At 47.3% G+C, this 21,421-nt stretch overlaps 1 protein-coding gene across 1 annotated transcript in view; it reads right to left on the bottom strand.

The window, feature by feature from the left end:
• Positions 1–1,114: 1,114 nt before the first annotated feature.
• LOC146195748 (uncharacterized) overlaps positions 1,115–21,421 on the bottom strand; it is a 38,283-nt gene continuing 17,976 nt past the window's right edge. Inside the window, exons 7-15 of the mRNA XM_084596850.1 lie at positions 21,112–21,160; positions 20,927–21,046; positions 9,395–9,511; positions 8,767–8,847; positions 8,612–8,692; positions 8,010–8,187; positions 7,113–7,280; positions 3,224–3,358; positions 1,115–1,485 (exon numbers count right to left, since the gene is read on the bottom strand). Coding sequence (XP_084452976.1) covers positions 1,333–1,485; positions 3,224–3,358; positions 7,113–7,280; positions 8,010–8,187; positions 8,612–8,692; positions 8,767–8,847; positions 9,395–9,511; positions 20,927–21,046; positions 21,112–21,160 — 1,082 coding nt within the window. The 3' untranslated portion in view covers positions 1,115–1,332. The remainder of the gene's footprint in view (positions 1,486–3,223; positions 3,359–7,112; positions 7,281–8,009; positions 8,188–8,611; positions 8,693–8,766; positions 8,848–9,394; positions 9,512–20,926; positions 21,047–21,111; positions 21,161–21,421) is intronic.

The following is a 21,421-nucleotide window of genomic DNA, read 5'->3' as shown; positions in this document are numbered from 1 at the left end:
GCCTAGGCACAACTGCAGCAAATTATTCCCGAGCACGAAAGCGAATGCCAAATATTCGTGGAAATAATTTCAGCTTTCTTAGCTAGCTGCTATGCTCATGACAGGGTTGCTGTGCCCACGCAGCCTTTGCGCCTTGCTTTCCTTCCCCTTCCTGCTTTTTTAATTTTGAATAGAGGGTTTTGTGCAGTGGGTTATGTTTGTCACGAAATTCAAGACAATCAGGTCAGTGGTGGAGCATTTTTCGCTATCCATTCTATTAGTGGTATCGTGTGTGGGCCTAAATGTCCTGATGCCATAGTGGAAAGCTCCATGCCAAGTTCAGCCAATTAGCGGCCTTGTCGGTAGGGGCGAGCAGTCTTCTACTGCCGCTTATGACTTGGCCTAAGGTACTTCCTACTTCTTTCATCGAGCTCCATGTCTTATAGAGCGGAGAACTTGTCCAGTTGAGCCTTGTTTGATGCCCGAATGTTCGTTTCAGTGCCAGGATTTTGGCTTTCGGTTCTCGCTCGACACCACGTCAAGGTCGCAGAAAATGGGAGCTGAAGGAATTTCATGCTTTGATGCACAATAAAAAGCATGAAATCGGGCTATATCACTTTTCTGGTATGCTGGTATATTTCGAGCCATAAACACTGAGTACGGTACTTCGTTTTCCCTTCCATAGGAATTGATCAATTGACGCAAACAAACTGTGTTCAAACAGCTTTCATAAAATTGCCATATGCATGAATGCTACGTGTTCCACGTCGTACGGAGGCCACGACGGAAATATTCGGCGTGCAAACGTAGTCTCTGTACACATGTCCGGCGCAAGGCATGAGCAAGCAATGCAGCACATCGTACTGTTTTTGAATAGGGCAACGTGCTTAAAATTTTACAAATTGTGATAGATTTACAAAAGTGCTACAGGGTGTTGCAAAACGTGCACGCTAACGCAATCACCACACTTTGTCGAACAAAGCAGTGTTTCAAGGAAGGAGAATTTTCCACGGGGGTAACTGCACACATATGATGGTTTACGAACACAACACAGGGGTCAGTAGACGATCACATCAAAGTGGTAGTGAGCGGGTGTGATGTATCACTTGTATGGTATGGAGTCATAAACGTTGAGTACACAGAGAAGAGTGAAAATAAATGTTGGAGCCCAGTGACACCAACAGGTAAGAGAAAGGCGACGAAAAAACATATAGGATGGTTAGTTGCCTTTCAGTCTTATCGAGGAGGCAGCACACGTGGCATTTCTTGCCATATACTTTCGCAACATATCTAAATTTGAAATGTGAAGAAACGTAGATGAACTGTATATAAAGCAGATAACACTGGGGGATGTCATAGGCTGCCGATGTCGGTGGAATTGTTAAGGGACCGTATAGCTGGATCCTTCGGCAACGGGTGGCCTTGGAAGACAATGAGGCCGATGGTGTTCATTGAGATGAATATGGCTGTCACAGCGATGCACTTGAGGAAGACACCATATGCCACCTGGGTGAGACACGTGAAAACGACGAGCTGAGTTAACCATTTCTATCACCAACTTTCTACAGTAGAATGTTAGCACGTCAGGCCAGAATAGGCTTCGCACTGACCCTAAACGCTCCCAATTGGGTGACGAAAAAACAACCGAGCAACCAATGCTCTCAATGCGTCAACCATCTCGGAGCTTCAACATCAAACATCACGTCTATTGGTGCCAAAGCCCCGAAGCCACTAGACATTGTTAAACGCAGCACCTCAGTGACACCTCCCAGAACTGCACTGACCTTCAAAGGGACAATAATGCCAAACATGTGGCCCTCCCACACACATTGCCGCAGAAACGGACCCTCATTCCCAGACCCATCGATTGTCGCGCGGCGACTGCAGCTGGGTTATCGTTTAGTTCTTATTGTAAATACAGCATTGACTGTAAAAAGCGACTGTGTGTTGCGTAATATCTCAAATTTAAACTTTCAGAATCTAGATGTTTGCTATAGCAAGGGCCCTTATCGAGAGCGCGGCCATATCCCCTGAGTAATTTCGGCACCTAGTAGTTCTTAACGCGCTCTGAGAAAGCCCAGGACAAGTGTATAGGCATGATTATCAGCCTTCAACGCGACACAGAAGGAAGGTGCACCACGACTGTCTTTGAAACACATCAGTGCCAACAAACAGAGCACTGCTGAACAAGTTTAAGGAACCAATGGTGCCAGCCTTCCTCCTCCCCCATTTTTTTCCCTACCAGGGCCTCTTTTATGTCACCATACATTTTTTTTGAAAGGGAGGGGGGGGGGGGTTGAATTACTATATATGTTATGCCTCGTGAGAATAGAGAAAATGAGCATAAAATGTTTAGAGCACTGCAGAACCTGGTCATGAAAGTGTGAACTTTGTCACTGCTTTTGTTAAAACACTGGATGCATCGTCCTTTTTATTTTTGATTTTCTATTTGTTTATTTCCCTCAACACCCTCTACCGTAGTTATGCTAGACAGGGAGAGTTATGGACGCGAAGCCGACGTAGAGCAACGATTAGCACTTCTGCTGGGACAAGGAAGGATGGTGGTTAGATTCTTGGCTTGGGCATGATTTTTTTCTCAAGTGTCAGTTTGATGAGCAGAGGCTATGTATACTCACGAGGCAAGTTATGCTTTGGATTAATAATATTTTATCATTATCTTTTTGCATACAGCCCATTTGGGAAGCGCATGGTGCGCGACTTTTTCGTACGGCCGGGTACTGTTTTGCGCATTATGAACCACGCATCACTAGAACATTTGACGGAAAGAACATATGTAGCTCTTCGCAGTAAGTTAACTAGTTTAGTTCTTAGCTCTTTTCATAAAGGACGAACTCTGTTGAGTGGTCTGGAACTCCGCTGGCGCAATACAGAGGAACCGTTTTAACATCGCAGTTCTCCGGCTGTGGGATTAGCTCTGTCGTGCATTTTACGGCTCTCATCACGAAACTGTGCTGCACGCTTTCGTCATTCCCAGCAGCTTGATTGTTACCCTCGCCGTGGACAGGCCATTGCCTTGTCGGGCACTTGTGGTGGCCCGTAAGAAACGGGCTTCTATAGACCGCGTCAGTCTGGTCGCAGGTCAGCGGGAATGGCAGACCGGTGATTAATAAATTCAGCGCAGGAGTTTAAATGTTGGATATAGGAAAGATGAACAACCCTTATGGTACGCATCACTCTGTGCAGCTGTGCTGGACGCCGAAAGCTACCCTAGGCGCATTCTCACCATCTGGGCGGACTTGGTGTGCATGTACTCTCGCATAACGAGTAGCGGCAGGGACACCGGCAGCATGACGTTGATGGAGGCCGCCAGGCTGACAGGCACCACGTAGAACGAGACTGGTGTCTTTGTCATGACGGCCTGCACATGACATTTCCCATTTAAAGCCAAGGCGGAGCTCAAGTCCGGCGTTTAAGGAGAGCTAGAAATTTTATTTGTTTTGTGCTTTAGAGCAAAAATAAAACTACTGAGCGTTTAAGCGTCCAGTGAGATTGAAACCTCATTGCATCTCTCAAACTCCACTGGCAAGATGCTACAGTCTGACGCCCAACTGCACTTCGCTGACTGGTGGTGCTTTCCAAGAACTTTCCTTGGGAACATGTCTCAGCACATCGAGAACCAAAATTAAATTTGGTCTTATTGTGAACAGTGCATACGGCGCAGATACCGCAGGACAACGATTATCCATGAAGGTACTTCCTTCTCCACCTCAATCGGATTTTAAAGTCGAGGGTTGCTGAAGAGGGGATGGGGAAGAGAATTCCAGTCGCCATACTTGTCTCCCTCATTACCTTATGAATAACCGCTCTCACATTTGCATGTTTAACACGTGATTGAAAATAGAAGCTTGGGTTCAGGTTAAAGATATAACGTACGCGGAGGCTCGATTTGGCTAAATTGTTGCGAAAACGAACAGTTTTCCTTAGGAGCGCTTTCTTCTTGAAAAGCCTCAGTTCTTCAGCGTTTTTCAGCCTCTTAACAGTGTCAGCGAGTCTAAGGTTGAGATCTGTGCGCATTTCACTTAACCGAGAATTGATTGAAACACATAGTTGAGGCAAGCAGGGGATGTAGTGAACTCTATATAAGCGCCACCTAATAAGGAATCAGCGCAAACGACGAAGATGGAACACCATCTAAAAAAGACGAAAACGGTCCTCAATGACTTTCCTGGGACACGTAATCAAATTGTGAGTATTGAAGATAACAAAAGTGACGTGCGGACAGTTTGCCCACTAGATTGCCAGCATGCAAACAGAAATCATGTATATAGAAAAAGAAGCCATTTACTGGTCGTCAAAAATGGTCATGCCCCACCGGGGTGGTGCAGTGGTAAGACGCCCGATTACTGTCCGGAATACCCGGGTTCGAACCCGACCTCGGCGGCTGCGTTTCGATGGAGGTGAAACGAAGAGGCGTCCGTGTGCTGTGCGATGTCAGCGCACGTTGAAGATCCCCAGGTTGTCGAACTTTCCGGAGTCCTCCACTACGGCGTCTCTCATAGCCTCAGTTGCTTTGGGACGTTAAACCCCACAAAGCAACCAAACCAAAAATGCTCGCTGAGTCGAAGGTGATGCAGAATTAATAATTTTCGTCTTCCTTCTACGTTCCTGGCACAAAACGGCAGAAAACTGAGGGTGGTGCCTGCCACGCTTAGTGCAGTGGATTAAGCTTCCTCGCGCGACAAGTTGCGTTGCTGTTGAAGCTGTTGCCAATGGACATACATTTGCTTGTGAGTGTTTTTTTTCATCACATTTCACTGACGTCATCTAGTGTAACCAGCCAGTCTCATATGACTGCTAACCTCATCGGCATATACATACATATATATATATATATATATATATATATATATATATATATATATATATATATATATATATATATATATATATATATATTCTAGGTTGTTCCTCGATCATCATTGCACTTCTCTGCCTTCACTGTGACGCAATGTCATGGAAGCTGGAGCCTGGCTTTGCCTCACCGCGAGCAAAATTAGGCGAGCTGGAAACTGCTCAGGGGCGAACAATATAAGGCGATAATTTACTCCGTGACCTGAGCGTAAAATAAATTAATGCTTGATGTACATAGCACCATGACTGTTTTTCTCTCCCTAGTTTTTCTCTCACATGGACTGGAAGAAAGACCGGATGGCTGCTCTCCCGACTGGTGAGTGATCGTGCTTGCGTAAGAGTACCGACATGAACTGAGCCGTTATCCGTGTATGGTAGTTGCTTCCAAAGCTCAGCGTTTGAGTAGTGCACACAGGAACTAGCTTACGCACAAGAGATCTTTGCTAGTGAAATGGGGCGATGAATATGTAGAGATTGCTTTCAGGCACTCGTATTAATGCCAGGGTCAAGAATGCTTGTGCGCTAAGTTAATTCGCACAGTAAGACTAGCCTGCTTCTTTAGTGTAATACAAGACCCGCTGGAATGCCTGATTTGACAGAAGACATCGAATGACGGGAGCCAACTAAAAAGCGTTGCGTGAGCAAGAGAGTGGAAAGGGACAGGATTTTCACACTTACTAAGCCACCGGGTGAGCATGTGGGGAAAATGCGGCACGAAGTGATCTCTGAGCCCCGCCATGGTGGTGCAGTGATTAGAGAGATTGAGTACTGTGCCCAAGGATGCGCAATCTAATCCTGGCCTCGGCTGCCTCTTTTCGATGGAGGCGAAAAGCAAGGCGCCCGTGTGCTGTGCGATGTCAGTGCACGTTAAAGAACTCCAAGTGGTCGAAACTTTTGGACCCTCTACTACGGCGTTTCTCATAGCCTGAGTCGCTTTGCGACGTTAAACCCCATAAACCAAACCAAACCAAACCGAAGTGATGCGCGAAAAAGATTATCCTGATAATGTCGGTGAATTATTGTAGGAAAACAAACGAACGGAATCTGCTTCACCCGGACCGCAGTGATCGCCATCGATGTGTTGCGAGAACAAAAAGAGTGATAAGGGAGAGAATACTTACTTTGAGGGGTTAATAGAGAGCTTTAGAATAGGGGGCCCCAAGGAGCGTGGGGCGTCGAAATGCGCATGCGCAGAACGTAAGACGCGCTTAGGGTCTTGGGTTAACGCTTGGGGCGGCCCCTATTTTTTTTTTTCAAAATAGCGCTCGCCCCAAGCCGCCGTTGGGTCGCTTGGGTTACGGCAACTAGGCGGCGTCCGGCCGAGCGGCGGCCGCTCGCCTCGGCACACATTCGTTGTCACCGCTCCATGGTGTCACGCGTTCATGGCAAACTAAAGGCCACCGAAGCTTATGCTATATCTCATGATGGCTGCACCACCACATTTTAACGATAAAACGTACGATATTTTCTGATTGCTTCCGGATTTACCGAGCTGCTAGGCTTAGCAATTTTGCCTCATTTGGGTGCTATGGGGACCAGACTGCGGAAAACGCGGAAGGTTCAAATGAGGTTTCCGTCTTCGGCCTGGATTGACAATTGGCCGATTTCGTCTAGTCTGACAAAAACGGTTTATACAACTGGTAGTTTCAATATAGTTTCGTGCAATAATAGTACTTTTTGATCCATAAAATAGCGTTGTTGGTGTTTATATATTCAAATGATTTTCCTTGGTTTACCGTCGTGGCGCTGCAATCGACGAACGCAAGCCCGGCTCGTTGCGTCGGGAAAACCCCTATTCTATAACTCACTGCTCGGCTAGCACTTTGCGCCGCCATACGCTATTTCCTTGGGGGCCCCAAGCCTTGGGTCCCCCTATTCTAAAACTGCCTAATGTCAAAAAGCGAATGACTCCGGAAGTTTCGACCACCCGTGTTTCTTTAACTTGCACTGACATCTCACAGCATACGGGCGCCTTGCTTTTCGCCTTTATCAAAAAGTGGCGGGAGACGAGGGTTTGTACATGTATACACTCCACCGTTATGGAGTCTCCTCACCCCGTTGCTCAATATGCATGGGTATTCTGATCTTGATATTCCCACACATTATACTATGTGGGGATCAATATAAAGATCAGCATACCCATGCTTAGCATCGTGGTGAGCAAGTGGCACAAAATACGGCACGACGTGATGTGTGAACAAGATTATCTCGATAACGTACGTGAGTTATATGTAGGAAAACAAAGGAACGAAGTGGCTTACCACCCGTACCACAGTGGGCGCCATCGACTTGGCGAGGGATTCGCCAACCACAAGCTCTGAAAGGACAGCGGCCAAGCTGACGAGGATAAACTGGCTGGATTTGGTGGATCGCTGTGCCCAGAACTGGTCGTCAAGCTTGTTTAGGCCAAACTCCACCAGACGGTACTGCTGCGCATCCATTGCACACGAAGAGGCATCCGCCACACGCACCTTATACGCTGAAGTTATATATAGCACACTTTCTGTAACGGCGAACTGTCCTTATGATGACGCCACCCTATTAAAAGCTCTATAAACCGTAAACCGCCTTGCAAACAAACGGGAATCATTGCCTCAACTGTCTTCCTCTCTTTTCATATTGAGTGGATAAATATTTTTGTCCTCGGCTTGATAAGGTGTAGCCAAGGCCCACTGACTTACAATTCATTACTGAGTTGGGGCTATGTACTTTCACTCAAATATTACCTGTATGTGTGTGCCCTAGATTTGTGTACCGGGAGCTTCCCTGCATTTCCATACCCCTTCAGCGATCAGGTCTAGCATGGGAGAAGCGCTAATCTCGAGTAGGTCAAACATGCTTAAACGACAACTGGCACAGCGGTAGATAACACGTAAAGTCACGGACAAAGTAAAATTATAACCATGCTTCGATGTTTCAACCCTTCCCTCTTTTTGCGAATGAAAAAATATATACTTTTTATAAGTATGAATTGCGCTATAATTTTCACTCATGCTTCGAAAAGTCTGATCTTTGAAGTGCGGTGCATATCTGCCCGCGACTTTCATAGACGGCATAGGCAATAGCTGAGATCGCAGCGCTCTTGTGCGCCATATTCATGAATAAATGCCACTTCTGTTGAACCAGTTATCGCAGATGCTATGAGGCAAGCTGCTTACCTCGATTGTAATGGTGAGTGCCATGATCGAGCCCAGCATAAAGATGATGTTCCAGGGCATGCGCGAGCACAGGGAACGCCAGTTGAGCGCGCGATTAGACCACCAGTGGCGCCAAAGTGATCCGGGAACAACGCTCAGCACCAGCAGGGTCAGGCCTAAGAGTGGAACCTCTAGGAACCTGCACGCAGATGAAAACGGCGGCGCATGAAAAACTCGCTGGACAGTTTGCAGCACACCAGTCGGAAGAAAGAGTTCACTCTGCCGAATTTCCTTATCTCAATTTCTTTGTACTTTGCGCATATCTGTGGTACAGCGAATCAGGACAGAAGGCTGAATAAGTAAAATGCCATATTAAGACTTTTATGTTGCCTAAAAGGCTGCAGAACAACGAAGAGCATGGTGTAGTAAGAGCTATCAAATCTGCAGTTCGCCAGCGCAGTCTCTAACGCCTGTGTACACCTTGAAGCTTCCATTCCATGCTAACATATCGTCTCATACTGCGCAACTGTTCGTCTTTCCATTTCATTTCGGCCACTGCATTCGTGTCGACCTATCTTTATTCCATCTAGATCAAGGACGTACAGCTATTTGCGTGTACTCACCTTCCGGGATGATGTGTGCTATATGCGCTGGAGGCAACAGGGATCCCCATGAGCCAGTAGAAGACCAAGGCCTCTCGGGCACTGCACAAGTGCAGTTTCATATCATGAAATGTATTAGAAAAATTCGATCCGACCAAAAAATCCAGCTAACTTACGTGTGCCTCTTCATGCTTTGATGACGTAGCCGGGCACATTTTGACAAGTCTTTGTGGGCTTGCTCGTCAAAGTCGTCCTCGCTAGGTAGAGAATACACCAGCATATTGATGGAGTAAGCGGCAGGTTTAGGCATAGCTCTTGCAGGAATTTTTGTGAAATCTAAGCACAGTTTTTGTGACAGCACGTTTTTTTAGTAATGTTTAGGACTACACTAGCACGTATGCTGTGAAGACGTGGGAGGTTTTGCTTTCACGTCTTCCTTTCTGTGTTCTGGCTATCAAGGTTACATAGACATCATGCCACAGTATAGGTCGTGGTATAAGTTCTTAGATTTTAGTGTGTCGCTGGCCTATAGAGTTACAAAGCTATACGATGTGAAATGAATAATAAAATGCAGTAAGAACACCAAATACGATTCCAGACCGCGTCATGTCATCTGCCGAATATCTTTACGGGACTGTTGCACCACTTAAGCTCATCGAGCCGACACTTTAGACATGAAGTTTCCATTCCTGTCGTGTACTAACGACGGAAAGAAAACATATTTGCTCATTCCGCAGTTAAAATTTCTGGGCTTTATAGCTCTACCTTAGCCAGCTCCTCAAGTAACTGTAAGTTTGGGCTTACCAGTGCACGAGGCTGGTAGAGTAGATGGAAGCCCAGCAGACTATGCAGCACATCAGTGAAACAGGCAGAGAGACAGCTAGCCAGCTCTCCCAGCTCACCGGGCATATATCATCGCGGCTGAGGACATGAGGAAAACAAATACGCAGGCTTTGGTCTATGTGAACTTATATGAAGCACCGCGCATACACTGTGCCGCTATTAAACACTGGTTGTCGTTAGAATATGCGTAGCATGAAAAGTAGTTAATGGTTTGCGAGTTAAATTATGAATTCCATCATTCAGAAACCTACAGCCTTTGGTAACCGAATTCCTTTTATGCAATGGCTGCCCTAGTGGCGAATTATTCAGAACTAGTTCTTGAAAAATATGCTAAGAGATGGATAACCATTGCAAAAGTTCACTCTAAGCTTTCCTATTGTGATGCCCTCCAAATGCTAAGCTGAGATATTTGGGTTGTTTGCTCTTTTCAGCTACAATTAAATACTTGTCGCCTATATTTCGTATTTTACTAGCATCGAAATCATTGCCGTTGTCACAGCAGTTACCACTGGCTAAGCCCTGGCACGTTAAAATAGAGCTTCAACCCCTCAGCCCCCCCTCCCCCCCCCCCCTTCCCCCGCAAAAAGTTTCCTCAACGAAAGTTATCATTCAGAGCGACAGCCCTACTCTTCACATTGAACTTCCAGGGTCATCTGGCTCTGCAATTTGACCTTAAAGCGGCGTAGCGGGTTGATTGATAACAACTTTATTATTCTATCAGATAAGGAGGCCTCCTACTCCCCGTCCCCAGCGGCCGGCCTAGATGACGGGGGCCGGGACATCAGTGATTAGAAGCAGGCAAATTGGTCTTGATTCAATTCTCGGCTTCTTTCACCAGGTGGATGGCTTGTTGCTGTGTAGCAGTGACCTCACTCCGCAGCTGTGCTTCCCAGGTTTCTCTACAACTTAGCGCATTCCCAGATTATGTGGACAAGGGTTCCTCATGGCTTGTTGCTGTGTGGCAGTGACCTCACTCCACAGTTTTGCTTCCCAGGATACTCTACAACTTTTATTTGCTTTCACACCTGGAAAGCTAGCGCGTTCCCAGATTATGTGCACAAGGGTTCTTCATGGCTTGTTGCTATGTAGCAGTGACCTCACTCCAGTTTTGCTTCCCAGGCTACTCTACAACTTTTATTTGGTTTAACCCCTGGAAAGCTAGCGTGTTCCCAGATTATGTGGACAAGGGTTCCTCATGGCTTGTTGCTGTATGGCAGTGACCTCACTCCACAGTTTTGCTTCCCAGGATACTCTACAACTTTTATTTGCTTTCACACCTGGAAAGCTAGCGCGTTCCCAGATTATGTGCACAAGGGTTCTTCATGGCTTGTTGCTACGTGGCAGTGACCTCACTCCAGTTTTGCTTCCCAGGCTACTCTACAACTTTTATTCGGTTTAACACCTGGAAAGCTAGCGTGTTCCCAGATTATGTGGACAAGGGTTCCTCATGGCTTGTTGCTGTATGGCAGTGACCTCACTCCACAGTTTTGCTTCCCAGGTTACTCTACCACTTATATTTGCTTTAACCCCTGGAAAGCTAACGCGTTCCCAGATAATGTGGACAAGGGTTCCTCATGGCTTGTTGCTGTGTGGCAGTGACCTCACTCCACAGTTTTGCTTCCCAGGATACTCTACAACTTATATTTGCTTTAACCCCTGGAAAGCTGACGCGTTCCCAGATAATGTGGACAAGGGTTCCTCATGGCTTGTTGCTGTGTGGCAGTGACCTCACTCCACAGTTTTGCTTCCCAGGTTACTCTACAACTTTTATTTGCTTTAACCCCTGGAATGCTAACGCGTTCCCAGATAATGTGGACAAGGGTTCCTCATGGCTTGTTGCTGTGTGGCAGTGACCTCACTCCACAGTTTTGCTTCCCAGGTTACTCTACAACTTATATTTGCTTTAACCCCTGGAAAGCTAACGCGTTCCCAGATAATGTGGACAAGGGTTCCTCATGGCTTGTTGCTATGTGGCAGTGACCTCACTCCAGTTTTGCTTCCCAGGCTACTCTACAACTTTTATTTGGTTTAACCCCTGGAAAGCTAGCTTGTTCCCAGATTGTGTGGACAAGTGTTCCTCATGGCTTGTTGCTGTATGGCAGTGACCCCACTCCACAGTTTTGCTTCCCAGGTTACTCTACAACTTATATTTGCTTTAACCCCTGGAAAGCTAACGCGTTCCCAGATAATGTGGACAAGGGTTCCTCATGGCTTGTTGCTGTGTGGCAGTGACCTCACTCCACAGTTTTGCTTCCCAGGTTACTCTACAACTTATATTTGCTTTAACCCCTGGAAAGCTAACGCGTTCCCAGATAATGTGGACAAGGGTTCCTCATGGCTTGTTGCTGTGTGGCAGTGACCTCACTCCACAGTTTTGCTTCCCAGGTTACTCTACAACTTTTATTTGCTTTCACACCTGGAAAGCTAGCGCATTCCCAGATTATGTGCACAAGGGTTCTTCATGGCTTGTTGCTATGTGGCAGTGACCTCACTCCAGTTTTGCTTCCCAGGCTACTCTACAACTTTTATTTGGTTTAACCCCTGGAAAGCTAGCGTGTTCCCAGATTATGCGGGCAAGGGTTCCTCGTGGCTTGTTGCTGTATGGCAGTGACCTCACTACGCAGTTTTGCTTCCCAGGTTACTCTACAACTTATATTTGCTTTAACCCCTGGAAAGCTAACGCGTTCCCAGATAATGTGGACAAGGGTTCCTCATGGCTTGTTGCTGTGTGGCAGTGACCTCACTCCACAGTTTTGCTTCCCAGGTTACTCTACAACTTATATTTGCTTTAACCCCTGGAAAGCTAACGCGTTCCCAGATAATGTGGACAAGGGTTCCTCATGGCTTGTTGCTGTGTGGCAGTGACCTCACTCCACAGTTTTGCTTCCCAGGTTACTCTACAAATTATATTTGCTTTAACCCCTGGAAAGCTAACGCGTTCCCAGATAATGTGGACAAGGGTTCCTCATGGCTTGTTGCTGTGTGGCAGTGACCTCACTCCACAGTTTTGCTTCCCAGGTTACTCTACAACTTATATTTGCTTTAACCCCTGGAAAGCTAACGCGTTCCCAGATAATGTGGACAAGGGTTCCTCATGGCTTGTTGCTGTTTGGCAGTGACCTCACTCCACAGTTTTGCTTCCCAGGTTACTCTACAACTTATATTTGCTTTAACCCCTGGAAAGCTAACGCGTTCCCAGATAATGTGGACAAGGGTTCCTCATGGCTTGTTGCTGTGTGGCAGTGACCTCACTCCACAGTTTTGCTTCCCAGGTTACTCTACAACTTATATTTGCTTTAACCCCTGGAAAGCTAACGCGTTCCCAGATAATGTGGACAAGGGTTCCTCATGGCTTGTTGCTGTGTGGCAGTGACCTCACTCCACAGTTTTGCTTCCCAGGTTACTCTACAACTTATATTTGCTTTAACCCCTGGAAAGCTAACGCGTTCCCAGATAATGTGGACAAGGGTTCCTCATGGCTTGTTGCTGTGTGGCAGTGACCTCACTCCACAGTTTTGCCTCCCAGGTTACTCTATAACTTTTATTTGCTTTAGCCCCTGGAAAGCTAGCGCGTTCCCAGATTATATGAAAAAGGGTTCCTCATAGCCTGTTGCGCTGTGTGGCAGTGACCTCATTCCAGTTTGACTTCCCAGATTACTCTACAGCTTTTATTTGCTTTAAGCCCTGGAAAGCTAGCGCGTTCCCAGGTTATATGGTCAAGGGTTCCTCTCACTTCAGCATGCTTGCGCATGTGTTTTAAATCATTAATCTTGAGTTGCCGAGACAAGGTTTACGAGGTTCTCAGCTTGCAGGTTGGTTGGTTGGTTGGTTCACAGGAAGGGAAATGCGCAGTATCTCACACTTGCTCTGTGGACACCTGAACCGCGCCGTAAGAGAGGGAATGAAGGTGGGAGTGAGGATGGAAAGGGAGAAAGAGGAGCCGCAGTGGAGGGCTACGGAGTAATTTCGACCACCTGGGGATCATTAGCGTGCGCTAACATCGCACAGTTCACGGACGCCACTCATCGAGACGCAGCCGCCGTGGTCGGGTTCGAACCCGGGAACTCCGTACAGTAGTCGGGCGTGTTACCGCTGCACCACCCCGGCGGGGCCAGTTTGCAGGCGCCGCCATGCGACTGCCTCTCTATTGCTTAAATTTTTGTCTGGTGATGGCACCAGTCTCTATGTTTTTGACGATCTCATAACTTTGCTGACGCCCGTCAATGCTCCGGCTGATACTGCCCTGGTGGGGCTGGGACAGGTGGGTCACCGCCGCTTGCGGTGGGGGCTAGCCTGCCACATAATTTTTAAGTTTTTAGGCCGTCATTGCACCCGCCACCGTTTCGATGGTGGACGACGGTTGTTGTTGCGGCGCGCGTCTTTCTCTGCCCCTTCCTTTTCTTTTTTTCTATTTTGTCTTCTGTCTAGGCGTCCGTGCCTTTCCCTTCCTATAAATCAATCAGTTAATCTCTTCTGTCTGTACGAGCCAGCGGAGGTGGCTCAGCTACAGAGCCAGTAGCAGGCCCGTGCATTTTCCTTTTCTTCTCCTACAGCCACAACAACAACAACTAGGGCGGCTCTCGGAGGTGTCTGTGACGCCACATCGCGTGGTCCGCTGTGGAAAGGCTCCACAACTGCACTCGGTTGGAGCAATTTTCATAGCCTCGCCGCTGTGTACCAATGATTAGGCGAGGGAGGGTTCAACTGTTTACCTGTCACCTGTTTCACTAGTGTTTCCTTCAGTGTGGCCATGAATGAGGCGCCCGCCAGACTGAATGCGTCAAAAGAGCGTCGATCTACCTGGGATAACTCTATTTCCGACGAAGACCTACCAGCAGTATCGTGACGCAACCGCTCTCCCCCTCCCCAGAACAGATTCCCGCATGCCAACTACGACTATGTTGACTATATATATACATATATAAACAGGCTCACTTTGTATATATCCCTTCTGCTTTGTAGGATGGCAGGTGAGCATATGGCACTCAGCAAATATAAAGTACTTAAGTCTTTTTACATGCGGAAATGCGAAATCACCGCAAGTTCCGTGCCTAGCTTTATTGTAAGCTCGAATATCTTTTTGTGATTAACTTTCTATCCCTTTATCCTATTATCATCATAATATCATTAACTATCACTATCGTATCAGTAAATGTCTGTATAGTGTATGACATCATATGATTACTGTTATATTGGACCAAAATTCCCATTGAATTATGTTATCAGCCTTATCTATCATATCTCACCATCATTATTATGACTAACCACAAATCTGTGCACATTGCTATGCCTTCTCTCATTATTATTAATTATCCTCTGTTAATTGCCTAGTTGTCATAGTTATCATCGCTATCTTGTGTGCACACTCGTGGTCACACATCCTGTTCACGCCAACCACAAGCAAAAAATACTTTCACATTAAAAATGTGCATCATGTTAGTTATGGAAATACGTAGCATGTATAATAAAGTTTAGCTCCGGACACAGCGGTGGCGTAGCGGTAGAACATCCGCCTCGCATGCAAGAGGACCGCGGTTCAAATCCTGGTGCCGCGCAATTCTCCACCGGAAAAAAAAAAATAAAAAAATCCCGAGTGTCGATGGAATTTCATAAAAATTGGAGGCTTATCAAGGTTAAGCCCAGTGGATGCGGAGCATGTTAAGCAGCTGCCTCAGTGTGGATGGGCCTAAGTAACGGAGACGTGGTTTTTGGTTAATCGTCGTAGGCATCTTGACCGCATACACGCCCGGCGCAAAGACGCTGGCGCGGTTGCGGGCACAGAGACTGACGCGACGGCGGGCGCGCGCCGCTTCATCCCTGGCGTGACGTCACATATCACGTGATGCAGCGATGGTGGCGCCGCCGCCGCGTCGCGCGCGACGGCGCCAACCGAAGCGTGGAGGCCTCCGCCGGGCGACGTCCGACGGCGCGATATGAGGCCCCATCTGCAGCCGGTGTAACGTCATCACGCGACGTCACATCATGCGATCTCACTTCAGGGTCAATGGTGGCCACCGCCGGGCGCCGCGCGAAGGCCCGAAACCTACGTTAATATGCTTCGCATAAAAAGGCTTGGGGTGCGACCTGATGCCGGTGAACACCTCCGGCAATGCACTCCCTCACCAGAACAGGAGTTGGCCACCCTGGTGCAGTAATTGGCCTCAACCTCTCATGATAAGCTCCATAAAAGCCTGGCCCTCAGTCACCAGCGGCTGCGGAACAACTGACCATGGCGGCGGTCAGTCCTGTGACGCAGCAGGGGGTGCTAAGAATTCCTGGCTCTGCTGGACAGGCCGCCATTGGAAACTGACCCTGGCAACGTTTAACGCTAGAACCCTAGCTAATGAAGCTAGTTTAGCAGTGCTGTTAGAGGAACTAGAGGGTATAAAATGGGATGTCATAGGGCTTAGTGAGGGCGAATGAGGCATATACTGTACTGAAGGATGGGCATGTACTGTGTTATCGAGGTTTACCGGAGAGGCGAGAAATAGGAGTAGGTTTCCTTGTCAATAAATATATAGCGGGCAATATAGATGAATTCTATAGTAATAATGAGAGGGGGGCAGGCATCGTAATTAGGCTTAATAAGCGCGATAAACTGAAGGTTGTACAGGCCTATGCTACCACATGTTATGATGACCAGGCAGTTGAAAGCTTCTACGAAGATGTAGAATTGGCAATGCGAAAAGTAAAGACGCAGTATACTGTACTAATGGGCGACTTCAATGCCAAGGTAGGGAAAAAGCAGGCAGGAGACCAGGCAGTAGGTGACTATGGCATTGCTTCTAGGAATAGGAGGGGGGAGTTACTAGTTGAGTTTGCAGAAATCAACAACTTAAGAATCATAAATACCTTCTTCAGCAAACGGAAGAACCGGAAATGGACATGGAAATGTCCTAACGGGGAGACTAACAATTAAATTCACTTCATAATGTGTTCAACCCCCGCCATTATGCAAGATGGAGAGATAATCGGGAAAGTGCGATGCAGTGACCACAGGATGGTGAGGTCTCGAATTAGCCTAAATCTGAAGAAGGAACGCAACAGACTAGTAAGAAAGAAACCCATCAACGAATTAGCGGTGAGGGGGAGGGCAGAACAGTTCAGGATCTTGCTACAGAATAGATATTCAGCTCTAACTGATAATGGCGACATTATCTTAGAAACAATGAACAATAATTTCAGAGATATCATTACTGAGGGTGCCCTAGGCGTGGGCGGTAGGATAGTTAAAGAGGATACCGGTAAGCAGTCTAAGGAGACGAAAGATTTGATTAAGAACGCCAGAGTATGAAAGCTTCCAATCCAACAGACCAGATCGAATTGGCCGAGATATCAAAGATAATCAATAAGCGCAGGGTGGCCGATATAAGGAAGTATAGCATGGAGAAAATTGAGCATGCTGTAAAGAACGGGGGAAGACTTAAAGTGGTACAAAAAACAAAATTGGGCATAGGCGAAAACCAGATGTATGCGATAAAGGACAAGGCGGGCAACGTCATCACGAATATGGACAAGATAGTCAAAGTAGCCGAGGAGTTCTATACAGATCTCTACAGTAGCCAAAGCAGTCAGGACCGTAACGAGATTGGCGGTGGGGAAAAGCAGTCAGACGTTCCACCAGTAGCGAAGGACGAGGTCAAGAAAGCATTAGAAACTATGAAAAGGGGGGAGTCAGCTGGAGAGGATCAGATAACTACAGATTTGCTGAATAACAGGGGGGGGGGGGGGGGGGGGAATACCGTGCTAGAAAAACTGGCCACCCTGTATACGCAGAGCCTGGTGTCATCGACGGTACCGGAACCATGGAAGAATGCAAACATTATCCTCATTCACAAGAAAGGGGACTCTAAGGACCTTAAAAATTACAGAGCAAACAGTTTACTGTCTGCTACGTATAAGGTATTTACTAAGGCAATCGCTAATAGAATCAGGACGACCTTAGACTGCAATCAAGCAAATTTGGATCAAGCAGGCTTTAGGAAACGGTACTCTACTATCGATCATATCCATACCATCAATCAGGGGATAGAAAAATGCTTGGAATATAACCAGCCATTATATATAGCATTCATTGATTACGAAAAAGCATTTGAAAGCATTACGAAAAAGCATACGTGAAAGTGGCTGCACAGTAACCATATTTCTGCATAAAGAAAGGAACAAAATTCCCATAAAGAAAGGTGTTAGGCAAGGATACACAATCTCCCCAGTACTATTCACAGCTTGCTTAGAGGAAGTATTCAGAGACTTGGAATGGGAGCAGTTAGGGATAAGGGTAGATGGAGTAATCTGCGATTTGCTGATGACATTGCCTTGCTAAGCAACTCGGGGGATGAACTGCAAATAATGATTGATGACCTAGACGGGAAAAGTAGAAAGGTAGGCTTAAAAATCATTATGCATGCAGAAGACTAAGGTAATGTTAAACAGCCTCGAGAAGGAACAGCAATTTACATTAGGTAGCGAATACTGGAAGTAGAAGGCGAATATGTCTACTTAGGACAGGTAGCAACCGCAGATCCGGACCATGAAAAGGAAATAAGAGGAATAAGATTGGGATGGAGCGCATTTGGCAAGAACTCACAGAATATGAATAGCAGATTACCGGTATCGCTCAAGAGGAAATTATACAACAGTTGCATCTTGCCTGCACTCACCTATGGGGCTGAAACGTGGAGGCTAACCTAGAGAGTTCTACTCAAGTTGAGGACAATCCAGAGGGCTATGGAACGAAAAAGGGTAGAGGTAACATTACGAGATAGAAAGCTTGCAGAGTGGGTCAGAGAAATAACTCAAGTTACCGACATTCTAGAGGAAATTCAGAAGAAATGGGCATGGGCAGGACATGTAGTGCGAAGAGAGGATAACCGATGGTCGCTTAGGGTAACAAACTGGATTCCAAGGGAAGGACAGCGTAGCAGGGAGCGGCAGAAAGTTAGTTGGGCAGATGAGGTTAAGGAGTTCGCAGGGGTCAAGTGGATGCAGCTAGCACAGAAACGGGTTAAGTGGAGAAATATGGGATAGGCCTTCGCCCTGCAGTGGGTATAGTCAGGCTGATGATATATATATATAATGGACGTTCTGTGGACATTCTGATGAAGGCTGTTCCACAGTCGAAAGTTCAATAAATTGTTTCGTACGTTGGTATTCGTCTGCACTACAATTGACCATGACATGACGCGCACGTGTGTGTGTGTGTGTGTGTGTGTGCGTGTGTGTGTGTGTGTGTGTGCGTGTGTGTGTGTGTGTGTGTGTGTGTGTGTGTGTGTGTGTGTGTGTGTGTGTTTGTGCGCGCGCGTGTGTGTGGTTAGGTTCCAAAGCGATTCAGACAATTATGAGCGAGGGCTCCGGATATTTCGCTGCAGTGGAGGCCTCTAAAATTTCGACCACGTGGAGCGTTTAACTTTATCTGGCATCGCACAGCACACATGTCCGTGTGCGCCAAATAAAGGCTGGCAAATATCATTTCCACCACTTTGTTGCAGCGGCCCTGCATTTTGACGATGGTTTGGTTTGGTTTATACACAGTTTAAAATCGCAAAATGACTCTGGCTTGAGGAACGCCTTAACAGATGTCTCTGGAAGCCGCGGCATTTCGACCATCTGAGGCTTTTTAACATGCACTGACATCGCACAGTAAACGAGTGCCTTGCTTTTCGCCTCTGTAAAAAAGGTGGCTTTCGCGGCGCAGATCGAACCCGCTTTCTTGGGATCAGCAGTCGAGCGCCCTGTAGCCACTGAACACTGCGACGGGGCGCAGCGAAAGCTACACTACGCTGCTCTTCGCGCGTTTCGCGGTGCCAAAAAAAGCGGATGTGCGCATGCGCTGGTACCATGGGAACCAGTTGCGCCGTTCCACAGGAGTTTCCCTACTGCGCTCGGTAGAGAGAGAAGGATGGTAGCGGCATCCCAGCGCTCGATTATACACAATACAGTACTTGACGCGGCAAGGTGGCGTGAGCCGCCGTCATCAATCTACCCGCAGGTGAAGTGAACGGACCTTCTTCTGAACATTCTGGAACGGATGGATGCGGTGCCGGCAGTGCACTCTACTAGTGCAGGGCGCTCGTTAATCGTCGTCGTCTGCGAGTGCCGATGGCGCATCAACGTCTGTTCCTGGTTGGCGAAGAGCATGTGAAGGCGATTCGAACGGGGCCCGATAAAGGTATCGCGTTGAGCTCTGAAAGGCGAAGCTTAAGCATCCGTCAATATTCTCCATTCATTCTTCCCCTCATGGCTTGCTAGATGTATCCACTGCGACTGACTGATTGGTATGCCATTTTCTTTTCTAAAGATGGTGTAGGTGTAAGTATGGCTTGAACCTAGTTACACGAGTGAAAGCAAGTCACTGTTCATGTGTGTTCACGTTAACGCTCCAGCAAGAAGTACGCGTTTTTTTAGTTATAGAAAGACGCAGTGTATCTTTCTCAACTCTAGATGGACACCCGAGCGCCTATACGTGGTGAGCCTGTTTCAAGGTTATTTTCTCAACGCAAAGGTGCAGTATATTTCACTTCTTGGTAGACACTTGACTATGCTTCGCTTGCCCTATTTGCCAAGCCCTAAAAGGCGATTCGTGATGTACACGTAAATATGAATTGATTACAAGGAGTCAAAGGCGCAGCGGACACCTGAACCTGGCAGTATAGGAAGGAAGGAAGGCGGTAGTGAAATAAGAAAGAGGGAAATATGTGTCTCTGTGGAACACTACGGAATAATTTCGAACACCTGGTGATTTTTAACGCGCAGTGGTAAAGCACAGCGCACGGATGCCTTTGCGTTTCGCCTCTATTCGGTTCAGAAGGTGCAGGTTTGAGAATGTTGATGAACAAAAACTCGTCCTACGCCTGGCGGAGGAGGCTTACTCCAAGACCTTCTCTGCGGCCACGGCGCAGGCGAGCCGGCAAGGAGACGCCCCCCCTGGCTGAGCCCCTGCCCCGAGTTCCATGTCGGTGTAAATAAAGTCTTCTCACTCATGAGTGGAACATAGTCACACGAGCGAAAGCAAGTCAGCATTCGTATCTGTGACGCCAGCATTCCAGCATGCAGAATATTGTGCAGCGAGGCTGCGGAGTCGGCAGCGACGGCGGCGCAACGCTGACGTCAGGCGCGGCGCACAGGTTGCTCGGCGCATGCGCAGTAGCGGCTCCGGCTCCGCATGGCGACTGTGGCTTGAAATGGCGTAGTGAAGCTTCATCTTTAATATCTGTATTCATTTTTCCTGCGCTATTCTCGCTTCCTTGTCCATATCTGCTCATACCTTGAAGCTGCAGTTTGTTAGTGTCGGTCACCGTTGCGTCGAGAGAATATCACCGTCGTCAGAACTATGCCCTTCCCTGTACTCTTGACACTTCAAAATGTCGACAGACAAGAGTGAAAGCTCTTATTGCACGCCATATACTACGGAGAACGGAGATATGTTACAAAAGTACTGTCCTCTATTTTGCACACCGCCTAGTTGTAGGAACGAGTGGCAGAAAATATTATTACCATCCAAGGGTGACGAGGACTGTCTTGCGCGTGGGCAGGGTGGTGAAGCTGGCGATGTTCCCGAATATTGCAGTGTAGGCGGCACTGGCAATGAACGCCGGCCGCGCTATAGTGGTGAGGCTGCAGCGAAAGGACGGAACTTGTGAACACAGAAGCCGAGCATGATAAGCAAAGGCTATACTTACGCCCGCACGCGCAAAGACATCTGTTGCTCGGCGCCACTTGCACCTGCAACTGGAAGAAACGGCATGTTGTCGAGCGGTCAGGAGAAGGCCATAAATAAGCTCCCTTTTTATCTATATCCTTAAGCTTCTGACTTAATGTTTAAACAAAAAAGGCCCTGGAAAAAGCACGCCAAATTCAGTTTTCGAAATATTGTTGTAATTTTGCTAGTGCGCTCTTGTCCGTCCTGCTCTTCTCTGGGTTTTCGTGTTTTATGTGTGCTGTTTTAGATGGATGGCTAGCAACTAGCCCAAATTTCGACATTACTGGGCT

The sequence above is a fragment of the Amblyomma maculatum genome, chromosome 3 (genome assembly GCF_055883805.1).
Source record: "Amblyomma maculatum isolate TAMU_Amacu chromosome 3, ASM5588380v1, whole genome shotgun sequence".
Classification (NCBI taxonomy): Eukaryota; Metazoa; Arthropoda; class Arachnida; order Ixodida; family Ixodidae; genus Amblyomma; species Amblyomma maculatum.
Note: the sequence above shows the minus strand (reverse complement) of the source record. Positions and strands in the feature narration are given on the sequence as shown.